Source organism: Crinia signifera, chromosome 4, assembly GCF_055691185.1.
Source record: "Crinia signifera chromosome 4, ASM5569118v1, whole genome shotgun sequence".
Taxonomy (NCBI): domain Eukaryota; kingdom Metazoa; phylum Chordata; class Amphibia; order Anura; family Myobatrachidae; genus Crinia; species Crinia signifera.
Window position 1 is genome coordinate 179,236,905 of NC_139220.1, and position 20,011 is coordinate 179,256,915.

General features: G+C 40.6%; 1 protein-coding gene across 2 annotated transcripts in view; it reads right to left on the reverse strand.

Annotated features, from left to right (window-relative positions):
• SEMA3A (semaphorin 3A) overlaps positions 1 to 12,950 on the reverse strand; it is a 221,723-nt gene extending 208,773 nt beyond the window's left edge. For both annotated transcript variants that reach the window (XM_083183085.1, XM_083183084.1), the window contains exon 1: positions 11,960 to 12,950. In XM_083183085.1, the coding sequence (XP_083039211.1) occupies positions 11,960 to 12,068 (109 nt within the window). In that variant the 5' untranslated portion in view covers positions 12,069 to 12,950. The remainder of the gene's footprint in view (positions 1 to 11,959) is intronic.
• Between the last annotated feature and the right edge of the window lie 7,061 nt (positions 12,951 to 20,011).

Consider the following 20,011-nt stretch of genomic DNA (forward strand, 5'->3'; position numbering starts at 1 on the left):
CACTCCGCTTTCATTAAGCGTCAATCATAAGCATGTTGCCTTTTCATCAATATCTCAGAAGTGATCATTTAGCATCAGTCAGCACTTCCAATGTTATCAGTCAGTCTTAATTACTTTGCCCCCACAGCCACCTGGTAGGGGGAGAGTGGATTGGGGGGGGGGATGTCAGCTCTGCGCTGGTTTGCGGTTTACTTGTTATACTGGAAACCACTGTAGGACTTTTGAGTTACACAGCACATTTGTATTTAAACAGTGCAACTGATTTATTACAGGAACAAGAGTTTCTGCTGGTTGAATAGATTCAATCATAAGTAATGGCCTTTTTATTATTATTTTAATATTGAGTTTCTTTAAACCAAAAAATATATATACAGTATATTAAAATCAGCAATAATGTCAGAGGGTTGTTTTGCATTTATTTTAATATGGAATTTTGACAGTGAAATGGGATTTATCTTTTTTTTTTTTCAGGGCAGGATGTTTAACAAATTATTTATGGTATTTTATCCTCGCCGCTATATCCTACAGAAGAAATAGCGGCAGACGTCTTTTCAATGCTGTCTTGTCCGACAGCCTTGAAGAGGCAGATCGACAGATCGGGCCTGACTTTGAAATCTGTTGGGCCCGTTTTGTCGATTACGGCTGTGAATTGTCTAAATCACGCCTGAATCTTGACAATTCGCGGCCGTTTACCCCTTTTCAACTGTTTGAGAAGCGGGACATTGAATCTCGTCTCACGATATGCTGTCGAGCAAAACGAAAACGGGCCAGGGTCATGGCTGTCGGGACAGATCAACAGTCGTGACCCAGGATTGAATACCCCCCAAAGTCTTCTTAATTCAGAAGAAAAGATCACAAATAGTGTATCAATATTATTTCTATTTAAGATTCATGTGAGACCATACTGTAGATAACAGGAAACTATCAGACATGTTTTTTTCTAGTAAATTTTGCATTTCCATTTGGCAATGGAAGTGCTTCTCTCCAACCTATTAATAAGAAATTCTATATAGTCAAGAAAAAGGTCTAAGTAATAACAACATATTTTCCTAAGTGTAATGCTGTACATGTTGCTGTTTCCAATGCACTGAAGTGAAAATTGTTCCTATTTCTTGATGTTTAGTTAGATGCAGAGACAAGTTACATGTATTTATTTAACTACTCAGTTCTTCCCAATTAATCTCCATGGTAACATAGTCACAGTGCTCTAGCAGTGGAATCTTTCAAGAGATATTTATTCTTTGAGAAGTTATTAATTCCAGTGGCTTTACTTCAGCTTCAGTCTAATCCACCCCCTTAACAGGTTCTTTATTTATATAAACTCTGAAAAATACAAGTGCCTAAATAAACATAAGGCAATACCCCAATATAACACACACACACACACACACACACACACATATATCAAAGATTGCAAATGATATCATACAGTATTACACTCTTAGCTTTTGAGGGATACATCTGATATAAAGGCATTTAGGATGCCGGTGGTTAAAAGGCAAATACTGGTATCCTGATATGTAGAATCCTGTCAGGGGCTCAATTCATACCCTAACCCCACTCTCCCTACCCCCCCCCCCCTGCAGCAGCCTGACCTGCCCCCTTCCACCCCACCCCACTGTCTGACCCTAACCTTCCCCACTGGTGCCTAAATTTAGCACACATACCCTGCAGTTTTATTTATGCAAATAAGATACTGGCATGTATATAATGGGTGTTAGATGTGCAGTGCACATGAGTCCCTGGGTCGACACCCTGCATCCACTTTTACCCCTTTCACACTCACAAAAATATCCCGAGTTTGATGCACATGAATGCGCATCAACCCGGGATTTAGCTCAGTGTGAAAGGGTCTAGAAATAGCCCAGGATGAGCATTCCGGGATTTCTACCGAGGTCCTGACCTGGGTAGATTCCGGAATCAACATGGGATGCTCAAAAACCCGGGATATGTTTGCGAGTGTGAAAGGGGTATAAGTGATTACCTACCCCCTCTGAAATCCCATGTTGGATGCATAAGTCACCTGAAAATGATGCTGTGGACATTTTTCAGCGCATGATCTATAGGAAAATCCCCAGGAAAATGGAAACAGAACCATTGTACCAGATACCTAAGCAGATACACTGAACTCTGGTACAGCCCTAGGGTGTCCTATTGACCCTAGAGTCTCCATATACTGCTGGATGGAGAGAAGGGCCCCAGAAGCAGACTGCACACAGGTGTCCTTCTCTTTAATGAAATAAGAAGGATATTTTGGCTAGTCACACAGGGGCAGATTTATTAAGCTTGGAGAAGAGATAAACTGGAGATAAAGCGGAGAAAAGGTAAAAGGAGATAATGCGCCAGCCAATCAGCTGTGTTTGAAAAAGACAGTTGGGAGTTAATTGGCTGGTGCTTTATCTACTTTTACCTTATCTCCGCTTTATCTCCAGTTTATCTCTTCTCCAAGCTTAATAAATCTGCCCCACAGTAACTGGCAAACAGAGGGATTTTTGGTGTTACTGAAGCAACAAAAAAGGACACATCAGCACATTTAACATAACTACACTTTACATATAATATAAGGCTGCACAAAAACATTTACAAAGCTTTAGGAATCCGCTGCTTAGTAGAGATACTCCGAGCATCAGTCATGCACTTTATGGCAGGGTGGAAATGTCCCATAGTTGAAGAAAGGGTTATTCTTTTGAACTACTTCAATTAACAGGCATTTTGGTATGTAAACATGCTTGTGTGGGTAATTCAGGAGGAGAGATAAAATGTGTACTTAATATTTCATACCCTGACCATATTGCTGTTCTCTTGTAAAGCTATGTTCCTGAACTACTAGGTCAGCTCACTATAAAGCCATTTTGTTATTGCTTAACCAGCTACTAGCAATGTGTCAGGGAACATTTGAAGTAAGGGGTAGGATAGGCAAACTATGAGATTGTCTAACCTGACTCTTACAGAGATACAGTAGACAGATCTACCATGTCAATTGATGGAAAGCATAGAATGAATAGGTGGCCATTACAGGGTGCATCCTTGTAGTGGCCATAGGGATCTTGGTCCAAATTTTACCAGTCAGATGGTGACCTCACCTCTATGGTGCTGGGCAATTTAAAAGCTCACTTGGGTGTGATTGTTGTTCCCAGATGTATTTTCTGATAAGTAAGGAACAATGACCATATGCATTACAGCATAACCCCACTTGGGGTTGTGGTGTGGCCAAATCCCTATACACTTCCAAAGGAAAAATGAGAGCAGGCAATAAAGTTGGTGGAAGATATGTTAAAATCATGGGCAAAAGACGATTCAACTTTTGATTGGTGTAGCCCCAGTTTTCTGGTTCCAAAATCAGAAATGTACATTTTATGTGGATATCCACAAAGTCAATGCCACCTCAGATTTGATTCCTACCCAATGCAAAAGGTGGATAGGTTGCTTGACAGACTAGGCTTGGGCAAATTTATCTCTATCATTAATATAAGGGGTACTGGCAGCTAAATTGTCCACACTGTTAGGGCTCCACCTATTTAAATCAATAACTTTTGGCATCCATGATCCTCCAGTCTCATTTAATAGGTTATTGGACTGTCCTATACAGAATTATGCTGTGGCATACATGGACCACATGGTCATATATAGTCACCATTAAAAGTTCACATCACGGAACTAAGGAACTAAGGAATGTCCTGATGGGAGCCTGCTAATTTAAATAATGTGCTCTATGGAAGTATGAAACAAATTACCTAGGATATGTAGGGGGCAGCAAAGGCAAATTTCAAGGGGGTCATATGTATTGTCACTACAGCCAGCGCGGCCAGTCAGTGTTAAGGATACACTGTGGAAGCCCAGCAGAGTATAACAGAGTATACCAGAGCTGTGATCATGCTGCCCCCACTACTGCCTGTACTGCTGTCACTGCTCCTCAAATGGGAAAGCCTCCTGACATGGAAGCGCTGACCGCGGCTAAACTCAAACCCCCCCACCGCATGTGCTACATGGCCCTTCGGGGGTGTGGGGGGTTGTTTCTGGGTAGTCAAACCCCCCCACCCTTGAGAGTAAGGTGAAGACTTTAATTGATGCACCAGTTCTAACCAGCAAGAACTAAATGAGATTCTTCTTCGGTTTGTCAGGCTACTACAGGAAATTCTTACCCCAGTTTTCAACCTCAGCGACTCCAATAACTGAATTTCTGAAAAACTGAGGGTTGGCCTAACAGCGTGTAATAGCTTATGCCACACTGGTGATCCCCCAGGGATAAATCCAACACATATATTACATGCATGTAGCATATGTGCTTCCCCCTCCACTGTTTGCTTGGCGCTTCTGTCCAGGGCTGCAGCCACCGCTAGTCACATGATTGGTGGGACCTGGAATATGCTGCTAAAGCCACTGCAGCCATTGGGAGCAAGCAATTCACTGCTCGGCCACCATGGATGATATACAAATATTCTATCATGTTGACATTTCATTAGTGTCACCATGATGAATGTCATTTCGGTCAATGGCAACATGTTCAACATGTTGACATTATATTGACATATAATATTAACTGTCTTCCAACAAAAATGAACTCTGTTACTGTACATGTGTATGTACATGTGATATAGAATATAGATTGTAACCTCTACTGGGGCAGGAAAAGGCCAAAACATTCTCTGTAAAGCGATGCACAAAGTGTGTGCATGAAAAAATAAATGTTAATAAATATAAAAGTTTGTTTACCATACATAAAATTAGGAATTAACTAAAAGTTAATATATAACATTGGGGAGTATGTATCAAAGATTGGACGTGACAAAGTACCAACCAATCAGCTCCTGCCAGTTGATAGGCTGTGTTAAAAAAAAAAGTGAAAATGTCTAGGAGATGATTGGTTGTGACTTTATAACACTCCAAGCTTTGTTCCAGTGTATCTAACATGCCCTGAAATAAGCCCTTACAACCACCTATGAGACTTAAAAAAAAAAAAACAATAATAAAAAAAAAGATTCAGTAAGTAACAAAGTGGTCTTGTGCAATGGAAAACAAAATGTTTGGACACTGTGCCAGTAGAGGGCGTCAGGGGTTAACCAAGCTCTAGACAGTCACATACAGTTCAATTTTTGTTGGCTGATTTTATCTTTCGACAGCCAACAGGATAATGACAGAAAAACAAGTCGATTGACAACTCCTCTCAAAGCCTGTGTTGGGTCATCTATCACCCTTGGAAAGCCCTTGTCCGCATTGTGATCTGATTCTTGGGTGTGGTGTTTATACAACTGGATCAGTGACCATATGGGAGCTTAAACTGCTCACTTATCCAGTTGTTCATTGATAATACCTAACACCCATATGACAATGTTTAAAGACTGTTTAATGTTCCTATCTATGGAAATCTTACAGATAAAATATGTCTGTGTTTCATTATAACAGTGTGGAGCAGAAAATTATTTTATATGCCCCATACACACACAGGGCAACAGAAGCAATGTGCTGAGGGAACTAGTTAAGCACAGATCCCTCAGCACACAGCAGTGCACCAGCGATGTGTGCTGAGCGAGCTGTCGCGGACAGTGTTCCTTGGTGATAAAACACTGGCGATGTCTAGATTTATTCTGTATGCAGTATAAATCTAGTCAGGCGATAGCGACGCGAGGGACCATGCATCACCATCGCCAGGGGCGATCCATGCTTCATTTTTAAGTGATCTAGACATATTGCTTAAAAATGGGCTGTAATCGCCCCATGTGTATGGCCCAATAGGATAAAAATAATTAAAAACAGAGCACATATCATACAACTCTAAATATCACACAAGCTACATATATCTTATCCTTTAGAATATAAGCTCTCACAAGCAGGGCCCTCTCACCTCATGTGCTTTTCTTAGAATATATATATATATCTCTGCCACCCTGATAATTACTTTTGTGCACTGTCCCCTGATGCAACTGTATTTATTTACCATGTACCTGTACTACATTTCCTTGTACTGCAATTGGCTATTTTCTTCGTTTTTGCTCATTTAGGTAGTGTTAGGCACTGTGGAACCCTTGTGGCGCCATAAATAAAGTGTGATAATAATAATAATAAAAATAATAATAATATATACACTGTCATTATACACAGCTCATTAATATATAGTTAATGACTCATTTTTCTTCATTTTTTAGAAGACAATCTTCTGTGTGGTACAGATTGTGGTTCCTGTGACTAATGGCTAAATAAAAATTGGATATTGTCTATGAAAATGTGCCCTAAACTATTAGCTTTATGCATCTTCATTACAAGCTTTCAAAGATGTACATAAACAGAGAGCACATAGTTGCTTATCATTAATGTCTCTCCTTTAAAAGAGCATACAGATCTCAGGTGTCATGTTGGTAACGGGATACAGTGAAATGAACATTTTCATGACCTTACATAGTGCTTTCAAGGATCTAAGCCTTTATGCTACTCAGAGAAAATAAATTCAGATGATGAACAAAGATGAATAAGTCCAGGGGCGATTTGAAGACACAGTTCTTTACCACATGTATGCAACTAGCTGCAGATAAAGGAATGTCTTGTGAAAACTCCAGGGCAAGGGACAAAGGCCAGAAAACGCAAGTTTAAGAAATGTAGTTTCACCTTACTCTTTAGTTTTCAATTATTTAATCCCTGTACCGAAGACATTATAGAGAGAATGCTGAACTGGCATCCCAACTCAAAAGTGACTAACAAATAGAAGAACTGGCATTGAAACCACAAACTTTGATTTGCGCAAGGGAGCTTGAGCCACGAGGCACATCGGAATGTGAAGCAAAATGTCAGCATTTGCGGGAAGTGTTGGGTGGAGTTAGATACCATGGAGGCATTTCTAGCAAATAATTTAATAAGTTTAGCAGAGAACCTTGTTTTATGACAATGAGAAAGAAGTTTTGCTGTTCCTATTTACACTATAGTTTTCACTACTCAAAGGGAACTGAAACTGGCCCCAGCCCAGAGTGGATGGTCTTACGTTCTTGTCCCATAGTTTCAGTTGAGCGTATTTGTATCCCCATTATGTGCTTTAGCAGATAAGGGCTTTGTAGGCTTGGTTCTAGCAATGTCATTGAAAGTTTCAAACACACACTACAGTATAGCCACGGGTGCCAGACGGGTTCCCGACAGTCGGGATCCCGACAGTCGGGATCCCGACAGTCGTCTACCCGACATCGGGATCCCGACTGTCAAAACGCAGACAGCCGGGTGCCCGACGGCCACCTGCTATTTTCCCTCGTGGGGGTCCACGACCCCCATAGAGGGAGAATAAAATAGGTGGCTCGCGTGGCGAGCGCAGCGAGCCCGCAAGGGGCTTTTTTGTGCTCGCCATGCTGTCTGACTCCAGGCAGTCGGGATCCCGACGTCGGGATAATGACTGTTGGGATCCAGAATGTCGAAGTCCCATACCACACCCATAGCCACTTGTAGTAAAGACAGACAATAGCCCTTATTCAGATCTGATTGCAGTACAAATTTGTTCTCAAAATGGGCAAAACCATGTGCACTGCAGGTGGGGCAGATGTAACGTGCAGAGAGTTAAATTTGGGAGCAGTGTGTTGAAACTGAAATCTAAATTTCAGTGTAAAAATAATGCAGCCAGTATTTACCCTGCACAGAAACAAAATAACTCACACAAATCTAACTCTCTCTGCACATGTTGCATCTGCTCCACCTGCAGTGCACATGGTTTAGCCCATTTTGAGAACAAATTTGTACTGCAATCAGATCTGAATAAGGGCCAACATCCCTCACCCCCAAAGTCATAAATTGTATAAGGCTAAACCAAATAATATTTTATTCAGAAAAAAAGGGAGAGAGGTTTATTTTATAGAAAGAAATAGTATATGGTTGGACATTTACACTTTTGCACAGTATATACAGTATGTGAAGATATTTTTTCCACTTTTGCACAACAATGTGTGCTTGTAAATTGCAAAAACATTCCCTAAAAGCTTTGAGTAGGGTGTATATCTTAGAATGAGCAAAAGAGGACCGTCTGGGGCAAAAGAGGTAAAACTACCAACATATGTGGATGCTGGTATTGCTGGGTGACTGTAATTAAATTACAGATTTGCGGTTTAGTTCTCTAAAATTCCAAATCAACCTGAATTTTGTGGATCCGAACCAAACAAATACCTGGTCTAGATCTCCTGATGAGATCCTATCAAAACCGCTTCATGTCTTTCCAGAGTTCGGAATTAAGAATTTAAATCCATGATTCAGGTGTATTTCTATTAATGATTATCAATTTTATTGATTTTTAATGAAACCAAAAATCAAATCCAAACCAAAAACTTGAGGACAGTTCTGCAAAAACAAAGCAACGATAACTTAGAACCAAAACACAGGGGGTCTGCGCACATCTCTAATTTACACACTGGTAGTACTGATCTCATGATGTAACATTAAAACTATGCAGACATCATCAACTATCCCTTCTCCCACATACATTCTCTATTATAAAATGTTGTACCACAATATACAATATCCTCTCTATACATACAGTGTTAAACATTAACTTTATATGTCCTCAGCTCAAAGGCATGTACAGAAGTACCAGCTTCTAGTGTGTTTGAACATGCAAACCTCAAAGAAGACATTGACTGCTGGTCCCGTGTGTCACAACAGCAGTTGTTTATACCATTGTTTGCTCGGATTCCGTAGAAATGATAATCTGTAGTAGTTTTCAGGCAAAGTCCATCCAAGCAGTATTATTCCTTAGACAGGTATAGGTGAGATACAAAGCTTACATCTTTAAAACAAATACAATTACTAGGCCGTAATAAAGGAGTCATGACTGATGAATCTATTCAATATGAGGACTAGAATTCCACTGGAGGGGGGGGGGGGTATGCACGATGTGTTACACATTTTATGGAAAAATATCTCACATGAGCATAGAGTACAATTTCACCCCATGTACAATGATCAAGGTGGGTTGGTAAGCTGATTATGGTTACATTATACAAAGCGATAGGTCACAGTACAGGATTTTAAGTAGGAGTAACACAGGCCCCAATGCAAATTCACAAATGCTGGAAGCCCTTATTTTCTTATTTGCCTTGTCTTATTTTCCTGGTAACAAAACCCCTTTTCTAATACACTTCAGAAAAGATCTATGTAACCATTCTGCATGTAAACTGTATTTTTTTAAGAAATATATTTTAGTAAGCTGTAAACCTTGTCTGATTATTTAAATTGGATACTAACTGTATATGCATATATAGCGAATCTTAATTTTTATACTAACTATACAGTAGGAAAAATTCCTATAATGATAAAAGTAACTTTTCTAAGATAAAAAGTGGTACAATTACAAGTGTAAAATGCTTAACAAGGTCTTGGGAAGAATCTGAAGCATGGTGTGGACATTATTTTATATAAGATGAACACTTAACTAGACAGTATTGGGATCTGCAATTCTAGAACACTCTAAAGCAACCTATGTGGAATGTGTTTGACCTGATGCCTTTATATTTTAGTGTGTATTTCTACATTCAATTAATTGACTCTATATAGTATTTTTGATTTTTAAAGATATTATGCGGTTTTGAAGATATTTCACACTCGCTCCATTCATTCATGAATTTCAGCTCAGAACTCAATACAATACTATAGAGATAAATTAAGTAATCCATGGGAACATATTTAGAACCACCGCTCTTAACTGGATGCCAGTCATGTTGTCTGCAAATAAATCAAAGTCGAGTTAACTTAAGAAAACAAAATCAAAGTTCCTCATAAAGTTGAAACCATTTAGTTATATTCTCTTTACATGGTGAAAGAACAGCTATTCTATAGTCAAAGGGTCTTTACAAATTCAAATACCGAACTAAAAATGTCCTTGGATGAGGAGATTTACTGTCTCTTCACATTTGCATGTTGTAATGGAAGCCCAACTCCTTGAATATCAGCCAATAGTACATTTTGCTCACGTGCTGACCTAAGTTATGTCTCCAGTTTACTGGTGCATCCAGCAGCAATGGGGCATCGGAGAGTAAATATCTGGGTAATGTATCACCCACTAGCTTTTGCTCATGGTCTTCTTTCATTCCAGTTTCAGGCATTGAAGTAAAACGAAGTGTGCATGTTAACTTTTACCACTCAGACATGTATTTGGCAGCCTGAGAAATGACAGAGCTTGGAATGTACCTTTGAGAACTAGTGACCATAGGAAATTAGGTCTGGCAGGGATTTAACCCTTCATGAATCATTCTGGAAATGTTTTTTAGAACAAGTGTTCTGCTCATTTCCCAATGTGTCTGACATCTAATTAGTTTGAAAAAACAAAAAGCCAAGAAGTACTATTATTTTTCAAAACAAAATACTAACAACTAGCAACAAAAGCTCTTAAACTTCGACAAAACAATTACAGTGGACTATAGAAAGGAGTATTGACAACGCAATAAAGTAACAAAAGAAAAACAAGTACAAAGTGTATTCATACACTCCGCATGTGTCTTCTCCATTTGCAGTCTTAAAAACTTAAGTGCTCAGCCTAAACTAATTGTAGGAGGTGTATAATAGAATTTGCCTTCAGTCTGTGCTGCAATAAGTTACAGGAATCTTCACTTCGCATAAGATAGCCCAGCCTACTTAATTTACTGCCTATCATGTCAAGCTCATCCTCAGTAGGAATTTTATTGCATACAGTTTTATTACATTCATACCTGGTTTCACTATGGACTGTTTTATTGAGAGGGGAGTGACAGTCTGTAAAGGAATACATTGCAAATCAGCATAAAATGACACTTGAAGGAGTTGATTCAATTAAGGCTCATTTCATTATATGTGACAGTTTTATTACTAGCACTTGTTAACACATTTAAAATGTGCAGTAAGACAAATGCATGTGTAAGTTGAGGTTATATACAGTTACCAGCTTCTCTATAATAACAGATATGTAACATTTAAAAACAAGCCACCAAATCAACTCTCACATTATTTATAGAAAGCTAAAATACCAATGAACAGAGTTGGGGATTTATTTGCTTTAAATGGATATTGCTAAACAGGTGAAATGTAATGTGATTAGAATATAGATCTACAAATGGTTGCATCTCAGAAATGAGGTGTGAAAACAGAATTCTGGTATCACAGATGTGTTTTTCACACTTGTGTCATATCTTCCTATCACACAAATGGCATGCTACTATAACAGAACTTAATTCCACCAGCATATGATCTTTTATTTGCTGAAGATACACCCAGCTCTATAAACAGTATTCTCTAAACCACATACACAATCCACTACAGTATATTCCACAATGTGCCTCTGGTTCTTTCCTTCTCCTGCCTGCCTTTCTCTTATTCTCCATATTTTCATTTAATGACCATTCTTTATGTTCATTTCTTTTGTGTGGAGAAAGCAAAGATCCAAGTCAGTAAATTTCTCCCTTTTTCAAGGCTGCAATATCACTCCAATTACAGTTATGGCATGTTCACCTTTATAACACAGCTATATATTACAAGGCTTCAAGAGCTACTTTTATTCTTTCCAGATTTAAGATTGTTTTAGCCTTTGTGTGATGAATCTCCAGCGAGTTTATACAGAGTAAAATGCGTTCCCTTCAGACCTGTTTACAAAAGACTTGAAGTAAACCACAGCACAGTCTGGCATCAGCCCAAACAATCACAAACTACATTATATTAGTTTAATATTGCTACAAGTCGCAGAAGCCCAACAGTTTCTTTTTAACCCACTGTTGTACATACTGTATAAATGGGAGACAATGTGTAATCAAATGACAAAGATATATTCCAAATAGATCATACATCATACCCTAAGTGCAGGTTATATTGTAGAACATCCTAACCCTTCTTATTACACTCTCAGATATAACTCACTTATTACAGTGATCTCCCTTGATCGGGGGATCTGCTGAATCGCAGCCACGTGTGAATAATAAAAACTTACGCAGTAGTTTAAAAGTATAATAAATAAGGCAAAAAAAAGAGAACTTACCTCTGTACGATATTTTGACCCTGGGCACGTTATTTTTGACATTCTGACAGTTCACTCTTGTTATAGATACTCCCAAGAAAAGAAATGCAATCCCAGTGAGAGAGCCCATGCTGAGGAAGCAAACAGATCCTGTAGGGTCCCTATGCAGCCTGGTGCTCCCCACTGCAGTCTAACAGTCCGAGGGGGTCTAACAAGTCGGGGGACAGGTGACCTATGGCAGTCTCATTTGAGCAACACTGCTAGAATAGAGCTCCTCATCTCTCCCCCCGGGGACAGGCATAGGCACAAGACTGGAAACTTCAGGCGATGAGCAGATAAAATAATGAAGCAGGCACTAGATAATGAGGCACCACCGTTGTGCGGAGAGAGGGAGAAAGAACGGGTGCTGCAATGCTGGAGGAGCTTACACATACACTGCTTTCATCCAAGATCTGCTGTGATGACCGGCTGGGGAAGTAATCCTGATCTCTGTGCCTCAGTCAGTGCCTCAGTCAGTGTGTGGGAGCTGAATGAAAGGAAAATGCAGGCAGAGGAAGAGAGGAGCCCAGAGAGCAGTGCTGACTTTTCCTGTCCACATGCAGAGAGATGACACAGGATCTCCCAGACAGGTTTTCCCTACTACAGCAAAGGCAAACTGACAATGGGAGAACAGGCAAGCTCAACCCACTGCCTTTCCCTGCTGTCACACAACACATGCAGAACACATCTAGGAGAGATTAGAGGAGGGAGCAGACCTGCACCAGGCATGTGGAAGGCAACCAGCCATACAGTCATCGTTAAAGGCACATGCTACTTTAGCAATAGTTTGGTGTGAGCGGGGTCAGTGGCCGCACTGTCCATCATGTAAATGTAGCCTCTCTGCAAATCTAATAGGGTGTCACTAGTTAAATGCTATCTCAATAAACTTGGTGATTTTTAACTGCCTCTCCTTAGAAACCCTTTCCTGCCAATCCTGGTGGGAATTCCCTAGTTAGAGCTCTCACAACAATCTGTTCAAGACAAGAGTCTCTCTGCTGGGGATTAGAAATCATATTTGCTGATTCTCCACAGGATTCTTACAATTCAAACATATCTACACACTTCCAGCCTCTTTGTAAATCCCCTGATTATTTCATTAGTCAAATTACACCGGTCTCAGTCCCCTGTGCTAACCAGGAAAGCAAGAGGTTTGCAATAATGTGTCAAATCCCCTTTCAGTTGAAGAGATACAATTTTCCATGCCATGCTCCTAGACAATTACTCCTGTAAGCACAGAAGAGCTGAGCCCTTCACAAACAAGATACTCAAAGCAGGTTAGATGATTGCCCTCTAACGTGCTTCAATTTCTGACCAATTTAACAAATTGCAGAGGCTTTGAAATCACATAATCTAATTGCTGTGCCATGTAACCCTCTGGTCTGATTACATGGAGAAACAAAAATCCCATACAGCTACAATGCACATTCACACCTATATGGTGTTTATGCAGTTTTCATCTACTCCTCAAAGGCACATTTAAATTGGATGAATAGATTAAGGGTCACCCCAAAAATTATACATTTTAATGCTGCGTTTAACATAAACACAGACTATTTCACATATATTAATATGGGCTGACAGCACTATAGATTACATTGGTATAAGTGCAACACTGGAAGAAAGAGTTAATAACAAATAACTAAAGTTTCTATTAGTTTACAATAGATGTGTTTTACCAATTCTCCCAGATGGAGGTTACCCCTACAGATGACCACAAGTGGTAACATGTTTGAATAGGACAGTGCTAAGGGTTACCCTGTACTGTATATTCTATTAATGGCTCACAATAGGGGGGAAATGCATCTACTTCCTGGGCTATAGGCATCACTCCCACGCTTTTGCATCCTCCGAACTCAACAATTCTATTGATCAGTACTGTTATTGTGAAAATTAAATGTCCTTTAAAAAAATGTTGATGTTGGTGATTCCCACACTTGTTCTATCTGCACTCCAGAATACTTTCATGCTTCAGGCATTGGATTAAAGGTCTTCAATGACAAGAGGCTCCTGTCTATTGCAGGGATTACCACAGACATTCACTAAAGGAATTCATGCCATTTTCAGATTATTTGCTGCATTTGCCTAATTAATCCCCCCCTTTTCCCATTATACATTTTAAACAATGGTATACACAACACAAATGATGCTCCATTTCTGGTGATGAGAAGGAAATGCCACACTGGATATGCAAATAGAATCATTACACTACATTACAGCTATCATGAAGAAAGGTCACCCCTCGCAATCCGTTCTCACACAAGAGCAAATCAAAGAAGCTGTAAATGTGAGTAATTTGTTCAATGTCTAGTACATAATTACTTGTATCCTTAACCTCACAGATAGTATTTAAGGTTTTGAAACAAATACTGCACTGAGTTTATGTTACTGAATTATTGAGGTAATACTACACAGATCTCTGTGGGATAAATGAAACATAGAGTCTTATGGGGATTACACACTGCATACAGTATTTTAACCTGTCACAATTCAAGAATGCTTAAGCACAAATGTATTACATGGGAGGTTCTGAATTACACTTCCCTTCGTAACTACATCCATCTTTCTAACCACATAATCACCATTCTCAGTAGATTTGCTGCTTTACTTAGTGTCAAGTATTTGAAAGAGAAAAAAAATTCCAAAAATATTATTTATATTTATTTTTTGTAGCTTTCGTTTCAGGTTTTGTTTGTTATGTAAAATGGAATGAGGAAGAATGGGCAAAAGCAGTGGGGGAAACAAAACAGCACAGCATTTAACAAAGAAAAGGCAAATGGCAAGAGCCCCCCACAGGTTTATGAAGTGGCAGATCTTAACATAATGTAAAGCAAGGCCAAGGAGGACAGATGTAGTTGTTAGCACCAGAGCGCTAACAATGTTATGCAGAACATACAACAGCCATCACAAATCAGCACAGCTGACACTGGAGTTAATAGCAAGGTGCCACATGACCTGAGGCATGCATACCAATTGCAGGAATATACTGTAATGTTTTAAAGATATATGGCAATAATAAATCCATATTGCAGTAGTTATTTCCTTAGCTGAACTGAAGAGTAGGGCACTGTTCATTGTTTCACTGTAATATACTGGTGCACCTTACTGTACTATAAGTAATGTCTGCAAATAGTTATGTGCTGGGACCAAGTGACCCAGAGGAGAGCAGATGTTTGAAATGTTAACGCTTCAAAAAAATATAATATTGGTGATATCACTGGCTTCTAGATGCAAAATATATCTATCGATATGGAAAGGAAACTATATGCTTTAAAGGCAAGTTTTAAAAAATATAATATTATATAATCTATATACATTATATTAATTTTGAGCACCAAAATGTGTAACAGAATCATAGCGGTGCAGCAGTGCAGCCTAGATTTTGACACAGATACTCTGGAACCATCTAAAATGACCAGACTGTCTGCTAAAATCACCACATATTTGAGAATTCAATAGCAGTTAACACAATTGTGGGGGCCCTCTCCATTAAATGACCCCTTGCCCTGTCAACTCACTCCCCTGTCCCCCTTCAATATGGAAAGAGTGCATCCCAGCCCCCTGTCCTCCCATACCCACAGAGTTGTGCAAGTGACCCAGGTATCACCTGCCATGGTTTCTGAATTGACAACTGGGATAGCAGCTACCGCTGCTCAGGCTGCTTAAAGGGCCTGATTCAGGATTCTATGCTAAGCAGCTAAACGCCCCTCTGAACGCAGAAGTGCACATGCGCAAACCCCAACCACTCTGTGTTGTACTATAAGCAGCTTAGATTGTGGTAACCGCTGTCCCAGTTGCCGGGTCAGATTACACTGTATGAGGGGCCCGGAATGACCGCCACTGTCCCCACTCCCTAAATCTGACTATACCCACTCTGCTACTATAGGTTGGGACTCAACTGTAAACTGTTATTATTATTATTATTATTATTATTATTATTAACAGTTTCTTATATAGCGCACACATTTTCCACAGCACAGAAAATATTTGAACATTTGCATCAGTCCCTTCCCCGGTATGTAGTGAGAGCTATAGAGTTTACAATCTAATGTATATTCCTTACCACATGTACACAAACACACAGGCATTCTAGGGTTATTTGTTGGGAGCCAATTAGCCTACCAATATATTTTTGGATTGTGGGAGGAAGTTAGTATGCAGGTCATATTGCATACTGCCCATTTCTTGCTGCAGCTGGATGGCTGACAGACAATGTCTAGGTTGACAGTCAACAGGTCGACACCATATGGTTCACATACATATTGACCATCAATTCAAGCAAAAGGTCAACATGACTATGGTCAACACAAGAAAAGTTTTTTTTTTGTGTTGTTTTTCATTTTTAAAAACTTTACCATCCACTTGGATTGGCCCTAATCATGTTATGTTAAGTGAAAGCTACTAAAATCTAAATTTTTTACAAATTGCAGGGGGCACCCCTAATTATGAAATATGGGTGCTGTTGTCAATTTAGACATGAACGCAATACCAATATTTAAGTTGAGCTATTATTGGCCATCTGCACATGTGTCATGGCCGAACTGTGCATGAGCTAAGATACCTCAACAATAACACTTGGAGTAAGGATTTATTTCAAGATGGCAGTCAGGGACTGTTTGCCACAGGTAACAAGGGGTGGTGCCAAAAACGTAGTCATTTCCAGGGTGTCTGCAATCCTCTACATAGAACAAATGATGCCAGTGTCTCACTACATACAGCCATAGGATTACTCAGATGGTCAATTATTCAAGAATCTGGGAACACCGCTGCATGTTTGTATGTCATTGTTGGGTTAAGCGAGGCCGCTACTAGGGATGACAATCCTGGGGCATCCTGGGGCATTTTCTCATGGGGAACGTCCAGCATTTTCATAGGGATGCCCATAGAACTCTGGGCATTCCCCTGGTGCTGCCCCCTGTCCGCCCCCCTCCCTTCCCGTGCAAAAGCCTCAACGAGTGTGATACTCGCTGAAGGTGCTCGCACAGGGGATCTGCACATATACGCACATGCACATGCGCAGACCCCCACCATCGAAAACGGGGCCAAATTCGGACCCAATTTTGGGGACAGGGCCGACAAAGTGGTTATCTGTTACCTTGCTACGGCCCCTGTTGAATTGTCTTTGTCTGTGCAATTGCTACTCCTGTAAATCTTTAACAAATGTTATACTGCACCCTAGTAGCGATGGACTTGGGTTACTTGGGTTAAATAATATAGTCATAAATGGCATGACATGACAAATATGGGTGCATCTGAAATTTGTAGGAAAGGGTCATAAACAGCGGTGGCTGCAGCACCCCCCATATAGTGCAGGTGCGAGCTGCTGAGCATATACAAGCATGCATGTTCTGATATATCATATTTATATCTCAAGTGTCCGTTTGTGTCTCCAAAACACTGCCATCTGTTGGCAGCGAGTGAAACTACATCTGTTTCTCTCACATATGCACAAACACATATGCAATCACAAGGTAGCAGACTAGCTTTGGAAGAATTTGCTTCAAGCAGGCTTACAAGTGTATATATATATATGCTGGCTGATTCCCTCAGGAATTGTCAGCGCTGTGTGTTTATCAGGCAGGGGCGGAATGGCCATAGACCTTACAAGGAAGATTCCCGGGAGGCCGACACACCTGTGAGGCCACCTGTCAGCTAGTTTACAGAGGACTTAATGCTGCAGAAACTCACCTATGATTTGGGGGCAGTACGGATCGTGTAATTGTTAGCATTACTGCCTCACCTCACTGAGTGTGATCATGGGTGCGATTCCCACCATGGCCCTAACTCTGCAGAGTTTGTATATTCTCTCCATGCTTGTGTGGGTTTTTTCCGGGTACTCCAGTTTCCACCCACAATCCAAAAATTTACTGGTAGGTTAATTGGCTCCTAACAAATTTAACCCTAGAATGTATGTGTGCGTGTACATGTGGTAGGGAACATAGATTGTAAGCTCCACTGGGGCTGGGATTGATGTGAATTTTAATATATGCTCTGTAAAGCACTGCGTAATATGGACCTTATTCTGGTTGACTCACAAGGCTATGAATTTCTGTGGTGTCTCCGAGCACCCTGTGCGGAAAGCAGGCAGACAGCTGACATCCAGTGAATAATCAATTCGCCGTGGCTGCTCACACCAAGCGGCTGCACATGCACATAAGGGTTTATGCGCATGCTCCGTCACACGCCATCACTCCCCTGTGCAAACACACAGGGGAGTGAATAGACCAGACAAAGGTCCTTTGTGTGCCCTATATAAATAAATATGGTGGGTGCCCATCTATATTCATTGTGACATCTATTAAAGGACAGGAGTGTGTAACAATATCTGGGGTGTTTCAGGACTTCACTGGGAGAGAGGCGGAGATATTTGTGATATTCCTGGATTATGGTAATGAGTTGTTTGCTTCATGGAGGTTTGTAGTTTGTCACAGCAGCTTTAAGGTCTGGGGCCACTAGACTGCCAAGTATATTGAAGCCAATGGCTTCCACACAGGTGTGATGTGTCAATCCTGCCTATTTTAGGTATTAGCTCCACCTACATTAGATTTGGTGCAGATCACACTTCTAGAAATTTTTCATGGCCACTTTTAGGGGGTCATTCTGTTTGACCTGCAAAGCTGTGAAATTCACAGCTTTGCAGGTCATCTAAACGCCACCTGCACGAATGTCCGCCTGCTGCCCGCACGCAGATTGCACCTGCACGCTTGCGAATGGATGTTTTGCATAAACATTCATTCGAAGCTTGCGTGCGGGGGCAAAATCATTCGATGCTCATCGATCATCAAATGATTTCTACAGTGCTCGCAGATGTCTGTATCCACTGACGTCAGCTGCCACCCCCCCACACCCACTTCATGGGTGAATTTCCATGGGACTGTCCCACGTTTTCATGAGAACGCTCATGAAATGCTAAACATTCACATGGGTGCGACCCACCTCCCCACACCCCCCCACCTGCACTGCGGTGTGCGAGCAGCTGGCAAATAATCAATTTGCCGTCGTCGCTTCCCTGTTCGAATGTGCACGGTAGCGAGGGAACTAGAAAGAGTTGCCAATCCACCCCTGGTATCAGGTGCCATGCCAGGACTCAGATTAAGCCATCACATTTCTTCTAAGCCTTCCCCCAGACTCCTGCAAAACTAGCTAATGGGGCAGAGTCTTGGAGTGGGCTTAGAAGGAGTGTGATGCCTTTTGCTGAGTCCTGCATGTTGCCTGATACACACAGTACAGCCAATCCCCGGGGAAATCATAACATGTATGTTTATATGTGCTAAATGGTTCCCCCTGCAATATGTGGTTGGTGCTGCGGTCCAGGGGCTGTAGCCACCACTGGTCATAATGATAAAACTTCATTACCAAGAAAGACCTGGTGTGGGGTAATTAAATGGTTATAAATATATTGAAGGTTGTTTGTTTTCCAAACTATAATCATAAATTGTTGGTTATAAAAAATATCTACAGTACTATGGGGCAATAAGAAAATAGTAATAAGAGTTAAAAGAATAAGAAAATACCTCTACATACAATGGGCCAGATGTATCAAGCTTCACAATGTGATAAAGTGGAGAGTGATAAACCAGCCAATCAGCTCCTACCTGTTATTTTTCAAACCCATCCTGTGACGAGACAGGTAGGAGCTGATTGGTTGGCTGTTTATCACTCTCCATTTTATCACTTTGTGAAGCCTGATCTTATCACTTGTTGATATGTACTAAAGGGATTTCTCTATCGTCTTCCTTTAAACGATAAGAGCAGGCTAAATTATCAGCATTGTCACAGGCACTTATAGCAGCGCTAAGTGACCCAGTTATTAATAAGATAAAATATCACTTACTACCATCTGTCTTCTTCAACATCAAACTGTTCACTTGTAGCTGCCAATACGTGCTTCTCCTCATGCATGCCTCCCCACATATCAGAGTATAAAACATGGATGAGGCCTTGTGGGGAAGAGGATGAGGCCTCGCATCACCCCCCCCCCCCCCCATATTTGATTAATCTTGTGGAATGCCCTGTACTGTATAGATGCCCTGAGTA